The sequence below is a fragment of the Neophocaena asiaeorientalis genome, unplaced genomic scaffold (genome assembly GCF_003031525.2).
Source record: "Neophocaena asiaeorientalis asiaeorientalis breed wild unplaced genomic scaffold, Neophocaena_asiaeorientalis_V1.1 scaffold320, whole genome shotgun sequence".
NCBI lineage: Eukaryota > Metazoa > Chordata > Mammalia > Artiodactyla > Phocoenidae > Neophocaena > Neophocaena asiaeorientalis.
The window spans coordinates 1,721,696-1,731,290 of NW_020174826.1; the positions used below are offsets into that span (position 1 = coordinate 1,721,696).

Sequence of the window (9,595 nt, forward strand, 5' to 3'; positions counted from 1 at the left end):
GTCAAGGTTGGGCCTTTGTACCTAATTCTTTCAGTTCCTTAAGGACCAAACGGCGACCTGAAACCTATACGGAAACTTCACTACCTGGGTAGGTAAAAATTAGCAAATTCTCCTTAAAGCAGATTAAGAACTTTTTCGTCTAGTGTCCCAAAGGAGCTGTGAATGTGAACGATCAGAGGTTACTGCAGAAACAACCAACAGGTATTGCGCAAGGATCCAAGCAGCTGCCGGACTGCGACTGGGTCCGAGGAAAGGAGAGCTTGCCCTGACAGGCAGGCACGCGCACGCCTAATAGGAAGGCCGGGAGCGCCCGGCGCTCCCCGCGCTCCCCGCGCGTCACCCGACTCTACACCTCATTGCAGTCCCCTCCTTCTCCGGTGCCCGCATACTTTCTGATCTTTTTGCCCTCCCAAACGCTCCCCTCAGCATCCCAGCCCTCCCTACGCGGTCACTACCCCTCTCTTTACCCGCTCAGCCGGCTGGGCTGTGCGTCACGGGGGCGGGGCCAAAATGTAGCTCCCGCCAGGCCCCGCCCCGCGCGCCTAAGGCCCCGCCTCCTCTGGCCGAAACTGGGAGGGCACTGCTTGTGTGAGGTCCGGAGTTTTCTCACTCAGCGGCATCATCCCACCGTCTCCGAGTCCTTGCCTTTTTCTGAGGCCCTCTAGTGCCACCTGAGCGAACGCGGGGAGTCAAGGCCAGGCGTGCGGGGCGCCATGAACGGCCGCCGCCTGATGGGCGCGGCGGCGGCGGCGGCGGCGGAGGGACTGGTCGGATGAGGGCCTGTTTGGGGCCGAGGCATGTGGAGCCCCGGCGGGAGCTTGCTTCAGACTCTGCCACGACTTCTGCAGCACGACACCCTTCCGGGCCACGCAGAACTGCCGCCCCGCTGGGCCCTGCCGCGGGCGGCGGGCGGGGACGACTCAGCGGACCGCCTTCCCCTCGGGGGCGGGGCGAGCGCGGCGGAGGCGGCGGCGGCAGCGGCCTCCGGAGCCTTGCTCGGAGCCTATTTGGGGCACCACGGTCAGCCTGCGGCCTCTGAGCTGCCGGCGCCGGGCGCGGCCTTGGCGGGCAGCCCCGGGAGCGGAGGCGGGGGCGGCGTGGTGGTCGGCGTGGCCGAGGTGAGAAACTGGCGCTGCTGCTGCCTCGGCAGCACCTGTTGGTGCCGGAGCCTGGTGCTGGTCTGCGTGTTGGCCGCGGTGTGCTTCGCTTCCCTGGCCCTGGTCCGCCGCTACCTGCAGCACCTCCTGCTCTGGGTGGAGAGCCTTGACTCGCTGCTGGGGGTCCTACTCTTCGTGGTGGGCTTCATCGTGGTCTCGTTCCCCTGCGGCTGGGGGTACATCGTGCTCAACGTGGCCGCCGGCTACCTGTACGGCTTCGTGCTGGGCATGGGACTAATGGTGGTGGGCGTCCTCATCGGCACCTTTATCGCCCATGTGGTCTGTAAGCGGCTGCTTACCGCCTGGGTGACCGCCAGGATCCAAAGCAGCGAGAAGCTGAGCGCTGTTGTTCGCGTCGTGGAGGGAGGAAGTGGCCTGAAAGTGGTGGCACTGGCCAGACTGACCCCCATACCTTTTGGGCTTCAGAATGCAGTGTTCTCGGTAAGTGGTGTCCCGCTGGTCCATCTCTCTCCAAGTCTGTTTTTGAGCGATCTTGTGACAACCCTGGGAGGACGCTCCAACAGAAAAATGCCAGCAGAGAAGTGACATTAACAACAGGAATTAAAATTACTTTCCGTCGTACCCTGAGAAATCTCAAACAAATAAAGCAAATCTAAGTCCGGCCCTCAATAGGAGATTTGGTAGAGAAAGAGCTACTCCTTTTTTGGCATATGAGTTTGAATAAAAATGAAGAGCCCTAGAGAGGGTGGGAGGGAGGCTCAAGAGGGAGGGAATATGGGGATATACGTATACATATAGCTGATTCACTTTGTTGTACAGCAGAAACTAACACAACATTGTAAAGCAATTATACTCCAATAAAGATATAAAAAGAAATGAAGAGCCCTTTTAACTATGAGGGGAGATGAGTGGAAATATCCATTTTAAACATTTGTCATCTGATTTCTGTAGCATCTTTGGCAACAGTCAGGGAGTAAAGGCTTCACATGCCTAGCTTTCTCTCTAACCTGCGTAAATGCATCCAGTGTTTTGACTCAAGTTTTTAACAACGTGGGGCTAAAGGAAGTGCTTGGGTAAACAGTGTAGAGGGTAGTTACAGACTCCATATTTTGGAGTTTCCTAAAATTTTTAATAGGCTTTTTTTTTCATCAAGTAATTTGCTTTTACAGTGTAATGGGGGGAAGCCTCCTTTTTATCTTTTTTTGGAGGAACTTCATTTTGAAATCACTAGGTAGTAGGATAAAACAAAATAGGACAGATAACCTTTCTCCCAGTGAGAATATATTTGTCTTTTTACACACCTTCTGTGTTCTTTTTGCCTTGTATTCATATGTTCTGCTTATTCAGTTTAGGTATTTCTAGTTAATGGACATCACACTGTAACTGACTGAGGAATAGAAACACTGCGAAGTGAGGAAACCATCCCACTGGAAGAAAGGAATCCAGTATTTACAAACTTAGTGTCTTTGGAACAAATTATTAACACTATCTGCCCTTGCTTTCCACTTTTCTAAGGTAAAGGGGTTGAAGTGGTTACTGGGTTCCTCAAATTCAATGATTCTAAAGTTCAAAGAATTCATATAGAGATTCCCAGGAACTCAACCCTTCAGCTAGACCTAAAGAAAACTCTGTGTGAAGAAAGAAATTTAGCACTCAAATCCATAGGAATCAATGTATTTTATGTTATTCTGACACATTCTTTTGTCTCAAAAATAAATTGGTAGTCTCTAGAAACTTTCTCATTTTGTTTTATGTTAAGAATAATTCTAACCAACCTACCTCTCTGTGATGAAGTTAAGATTTTTTTATTTTTTCTTCTTTTCTTTTTAAATGCCTTTTGCAAATCTCTTGTTGATTCTAACCAACAGCAGTAATGACTGTAGATTGAAGCTTGGGGAGGCATGGAAATAGATAAGGAGTTTTCTGTACAGATACAGTTTGGTGTTTACAGGCAGTTTGGTATGTTCACTTCCTTAAACTTTTACCTTTTCACAACCTCCTATAAACATGAACTTTGACCCAACCTTGGATAATAATAGGTCAAGTATCCTAAGACTTTGAAAGAGAGTGAGAACTAAGGAACCTGAATAGTTTTCATACCTTTAGTTTGCTTCCTCTCTAGTATAATTTCCGTGTGCATTTTCTTGTCCACCTACCATGTGCCTACTATCCTAGGCTCTTTCCCACATATTATTTCTAATCTAAACTAACCCTGCAGAAGGTGATTATACATATTTTATAGACTATTGTCTAATAGTCTGGAACACAGGGCTGGTGCTCTGGAATTCTACTGTCCCCACAGAATCTGTTGACCTTGGTCAAGTTACTTATCCTCTCTGTGGTTCATTTCCTTATTTGCAAAATGGGGAAAGTAACGGTACCTACTTCATAGGATTATTGAGACAATTAATAAAATAAATACTGCTACTGACCTTGGATTAACAAACACTCACATGTTGGCTTTTGTCACCATTACTGTTGTTATTACCCAGAGTCACCTAGGTAGAGTCAAACTTTGCACTATGGTTTGAAGATAGGGTCTCAACCCATAACTCTGTTTCTTCATTGTATATTTAATACCTAGTATAGTCCCGGGTATATAATGTGGACTCTATATATTTATTAATTAAAAATAAGTTAGGTTTTTTTAAAAGTAATCTCTTAAACATATTAAACATGTGATTAAGTTATACTTCGTACTTGGAAATAATTTAAGGTAATTATGTAATTGAAACCAAACTTGACAAGGGGCAATTCTCAGTTTGCCTTGTGGGGTCAAGAGAAAAGAAGGAAAAAAAGAAAACTGGCCTCTTGAAATAGGTATTATTGGTACAGTTTTACTGAGGAAGAAATGGAGGCTCAAGCATGCAGGAACTTGTTCAGGATCACCGACCTACCAAGTGGTGGAGCTGAGTTATAAACCCCAGACCAGCTGAAAAAGTGCATGGTACTGTGTGAAATTCTCACTCTTGGCCATAAGCAGGGGGTTTGTGGAGCCATTGGATATAGTCTATTATATCTTGTTCATTTCTATTATTGACTGTCTGCTTAGTAGCTCTTTCAACCAAAACTGTTTACTGAATTCACCCAGGGTATGTGAGTGAAAAGAAAGCTTAGTTTAGGCTGATTTTTGTTTTAGCCTGACTTTCCCTTCTGCCTTCTAGAACTTCATTCTGCCTCTACCCTCTCTGCCCTCCTACCCCTCAGGCTACCTACAGCTGCCCCCTTTCCAGGCATATTTCTTTTGTTTTTTTCTTCCCTATCTTTTTTTTTTTTTTTGTGGTACGTGGGCCTCTCACTGCTGCGGCCTCCCCCGCCGCGGGGCATAGGCTCCAGACGCGCAGTCCCAGCGGCCATGGCCCACGGGCCCAGCCGCTCCGCGGCATGTGGAATCTTCCCGGACTGGGGCACAAACCCGCGTCCCCTGCATCGGCAGGCGGACTCCCAACCACTGCGCCACCAGGGAAGCCCCCTACCTATCTTTTAAATTATCCCTTTTCCCTGCTATTTCAGTTAAAACTCATCTTCAGTGTCCACGATTGATTGATCTTTAATCAATGCCCCTGATTAAAGAAATTTATCTGGGCCTACTTCAAAGAGGAAGTGAAGTATAGTGGTCATGAGGGGCACAGGCTTTGGAAATAGTCCTTGATTAGTCTGTGCTGAGTTATGAGGCTTAAATAAGCTAATGCAGTGAAGGCATTGAGTATTTGCCTGGCACATACTCAATTCTCAAAAATTATTAGCAATTATTATTCTTAGTGGTGGACGTGTAGTGGTTTTTATATTTTAGAGGCAGGAGCTAATTGTAAAAGGTGAATGTATGGAAGAAGGAAAGGTGCTCTCCCTTGCTTCCTATCTATTAATTTTATTTCTTTCCTTCTCCCATGTGTGCTAGAAAGGGATAAGCAAACTGACACTCACTTTTGAAAAGCTTGAAATGGAAAATAAGTACATAACACTTCCTTGTATCAATTCTTAGATTATAAGAAATACAATTTCCAAAGGACATATTTAAATTTTTTCCACTTTTAAAAATGCACTCATTGTTTCTGTTGGGAAATAGTTAACCCCTCTCCCCCGACCAGTGTTTTTGATGTAATCTTGTATCTGTAGGTATTATTGTACATTAAGACAGATTTCTAGACATGCAGTCTGTGTGTGTTTCTAGGTACTGTTCTTATCTGGGCACATATCTAGGATGACTGTTCCTTACTGCTTCAGTCAGGATAGGCTAAGTTATGCTTACAGTAACAACCCCCAAACCTCGGTGGATTAAAAAGCAAAGGTTTGTTAAAAATGCAGCTTGAATTATTGTTTATGATGAAAAGGAGATAAATTTAAGTTATATTTTGAATTCAGCTTTTATGATTTGGGGGACTATAATATATGCTTCCAGCATTTATAATACAATTTAAAAAATTTTTTTTATTAAATAGACTCTATATTGCATATGATGCCATATTTTTCCCATGACTTCTCATAAATATATGTTCTTTAAGTATAAAAAAGAAAAAAAATCAAAGGTTTGTTTACTTACTTGACACAGATCCAGGTTCAACTTGGTTTGGGGAAGGGGTGGGGAGTCTCTGCTTTATGTCATTTTTACTTTGGGATCCAGGATGGCAGAGCCATTTTTCACTTGGTTTATGTGACATGGTGAATTGCACACTGGTTTTTAAAGCTTTCACCTGGAAGTAATCTCACTTTTTACTGGCCTGAACAAGTTACATGGCCACAGCTAACTTCAAAGGGGCAGTGTGTGTGCCAGGAAGGAGAGAGAACTGGAGTGTTTGGTAGCAGTCTTCATGACTGTGGCACTTGACTTATGGATTCTGCCTCCCAGGCCCTTCAGTTCAGTCCACTGCCACTACCCTGGTTCAGGCATCTCAAGCTCCCATCTGGTCTCCTTGCTTCTTAAACAAGGGTTTCTAATTTTTTCTCTCTCCAGAAAGATCTTTCTAGAATGCATATCCAATCTTGGTACTCCCTGCAGGGAAACTCTCAAGTGGGTTTTCTTTTCCCCTCAGGATAAATTCCCAGTGCTCATCTTACCTCTATAGCCTCTCTCTTATCATTCCACAATTACTAAGTGCCCTTTGATGTGTTAACTATTTCATCCTCTTTCTAAGTGGTAGACATGATTATTTCTGATTCAGACATAGCAAGTCTTGTCTGTAGACTCAGAATTTCCTTTTTGTTGATAAAGTTGGAAACTGTAAACATTCATAAGAATAACATCCCATTCTCTATTGAGTAAGCATTAAAGCATTCTTGTAAGGTCTCCTATAAGATGCCCCCTTGGAGACATCTGAACTTCTACAGTTTAAAGTTACCACCTGTGAAATGTCAACTTTAATCCAAATATATTACATGATAATTGGTTGTTATGGGTAACAGTATTCATATTGGTGCTTGCAACTTCCAAAGGGGTTTGATTTTGTTGTTGCTGTTGTTCCATAGGAGATCCTAAAAATCATTCTCTGTTTTCACTTTGGTTATAGAAAAACTTCTCAAACAATTCCACATGGGAAATTTTCTTTCCATCATGGTTAAATCTTTGAAACCTCAAATAAAAACATAAAACATAGCATGGAAGATCCTCTTTTTCATATGTTGTATACCACTTTACAGTATGCAGAGCAAATTTACATACATGATATTCTTTAATCATCACAACAGTCCTCTGAGGAGTTATTAGTGACTTATAGGCAGTTATATAGAGGACAAAATATCACACACTTGAAATTAGATTTAGTTCTAACATTTACTCTGACGTCTTGAGCTACTCTTTTGAGCCATACTTTCTGTTGTAAAATGTGTTTACTAATACCTGCTACAAAGTTGTGGTAAAATATATAGCTTGCTCATTACTTACTATTTCTTTCTGTCTATCCTCTGCGTTCCAAAAAAAGGACATTGATACTCAAAGTTTTTTTTGTTTGTTTGTAATTTAACCATTATTTATAGTGTACTTAATAACTGCCAGGCACTGTTCTTCTAACATGTACACATTACTTATTTAAGACTCATATAAACCCTAATCCTCATCTTAAGCTAAGGTAGTTGAGGCAGAATGATGAAATAACTATCCCAGAAACATACAGTTAGTAAATTGTAGAGTCATGAACTTAACTAAGATTCTGTTGTTGATCTGAGCAGAGCTGGGTTGCTCAGAGATCTCCTTATTCCATTGATAATTGCAGAGCACTTGCCCTAGGGCCTCCCATGTGTCAGGCACTGGGCAAGGTTCTACACAGTTGAATTAGACATCATCCCAGGAAAATGATTTGAAAAAATATCAGAAGAATAATGTTTTGTGCATGTGAGAATTACACGAAATTGGAATTTTAACATCAGTAAATAGTGTTATTGGAATACAGCCATGCTCATTCATGTATGTACAATTTGTGGCTCTTTTTAAGATAAAACAGCAGAGTTAAGTAGTTGTGACAAAGACCCTATGGCCTGCAAAACCTAAGGTATTTCCTACCTGGCACTTTGCAGAAAAAGTTTGCCTTAGAGCTACAGCAGTCACAGCCACCAGACCTGAGTCCCTGCAACTGTAGGAGGAGGCCCTTAAGCTCTCATATATATATTTTTACCTTTGTATTTAGCAAAACCCTTTTTATAAAAAAGACCATATGTGGATAAAAAAAAAAAGAAAGGAAAGAAAAGAAATGAGTAAATTTAAAAGTGCAAGGCCTGACCCATCATCCTGGCTCACTTCTCAGTGGAACCACTTTAAAGAATTTTATGTTACCTAACTGTTAGTTACTTTGGCTATTTTTATTAGCCCACAGTAGGTTAGAAGCAGCAACAGAAAGGTTCTTTGTTTGTTTTGGGAGGGGCAGGGAGCTGTGAAACTGGTGTACTGACTAAAATAATGACAGCAAAATAAGATTAAAGACAAAGTTGAAGCAAATGTAACTGTAATGTATTTTCCTAGAGTTTGCCTTGAGTAATCAAGAAAAAGATACATTACTTCTAGTAATTTAGTTCACAATCGAACTGAAATTTATTATAATTAAATAAAAGTATTTTATTAGCTAGTGACTGAAAGACCAGAAAAATGGTAAAATCTTAGCCTCATGGACTCTTTGGGGACCTTAGGTTCTGTCTCAGCTCCTGTGTGACTTTGGTGAAGTCATTTAATGATCTGGCCTCCAGTTTTTGTTATTTGTAAAATGAGAGAGGTTAGACCGGGTCTCAGAGTTTGCTCTTAAAAAGACAAATGTTCTGAGTAACTAGCATTACTTTTTTTTTTTTTTTTTTTTTTTTTTTTTTTTTGCGGTACGCGGGCCTCTCACTGCTGCGCCCTCTCCTGTTGCAGAGCACAGGCTCCGGATGTGCAGGCTCATTAGCCATGGCTCACAGGCCCAGCCGCTCCGTGGCATGTGGGATCCTCCCGGACCGGGGCACGAACCCGCGTCCCCTGCATCGGCAGGCGGACTCCCAACCACTGTGCCACCAGGGAAGCCCTAGCATTACTTTTTATTTAACAGTTTGGTGATAGTATGTTTTATAAAAATGTGTTCTCATCTTCTTACATTCTTATTCTGTGTTATAGATATAATCATTCATTCATACACAGATGATGGGTCATGATACTTGTCACTGTACCAGTATATCTAATGATTATTTCTTCTTACTATTAAAAGATACTGATTCATTGCCAGTGGTACAGGTCAGATGGAATAGAAAGACAGAGGCACAGTCTGTGTTTTGAAGGAGCTTGGAGTCATCAAGTCTTGAAGGTTGAGACATGATGACCAAGTTGAAAAATGTCATGCCACCTTAGCCCACATCCTTAGACCTCACAGTACCACTGAGTATAGCTGGCTATTGCGTCCTCAAAACTGTGTTCTCCTGTTTGTGCCTCTTCAGTTATCTCACCAGCTTCTGTGGTTTTCATGTGTCATATATGGGGTTAGAATTCACAAATCTGTATCTCTAGCCTGTTGTATCATAGTAATGAATACAGTATATCTTATTACCCCTTCCTAGATAAAGAAAACTTCTTTAGAGACAGAGAGTCTTATTAAAACTTATTTTAACAGTATTTGCTTTTTCTATGAAATAAGTATTCATTGTAAAAACTTTGAAAAGTATAGTAAGTACAAAGAAGAAAAATCAGTAACATTTCAGTGTTTATCTTTCTAGTCTTTGCATTTGTTAATGCATGTGTTTTCATTATATAACATTGTGGGTGAATGTTATAAATGATTTTTGTGACTTTTTACTGAATGTAATGAACATTTTGATCATTAAGTATACTACAAAATGACTTAAAATGACCACACAGTCAGCTGTGGTTTTCTATCTTTGTATCTTTATCCTTGCTTAGACCTGGGCCTTACGTATAGAAGGCATTTGATAAATTTTTGTTGAATGAGTAGAAGTAATAAACCTATAGTTTGTCATAACTCTATAAAGAAGATCTTTTTAACTTATGTTCCAGAAATTATATGCAGTAA

General features: G+C 42.0%; 1 protein-coding gene across 2 annotated transcripts in view; it reads left to right on the plus strand.

The window, feature by feature from the left end:
* The first annotated feature begins 585 nt into the window (after positions 1–585).
* Positions 586–9,595, plus strand: part of TMEM64 (transmembrane protein 64) — a 21,084-nt gene continuing 12,074 nt past the window's right edge. For both annotated transcript variants that reach the window (XM_024760425.1, XM_024760426.1), the window contains exon 1: positions 586–1,598. In XM_024760425.1, the coding sequence (XP_024616193.1) occupies positions 798–1,598 (801 nt within the window). In that variant the 5' untranslated portion in view covers positions 586–797. The remainder of the gene's footprint in view (positions 1,599–9,595) is intronic.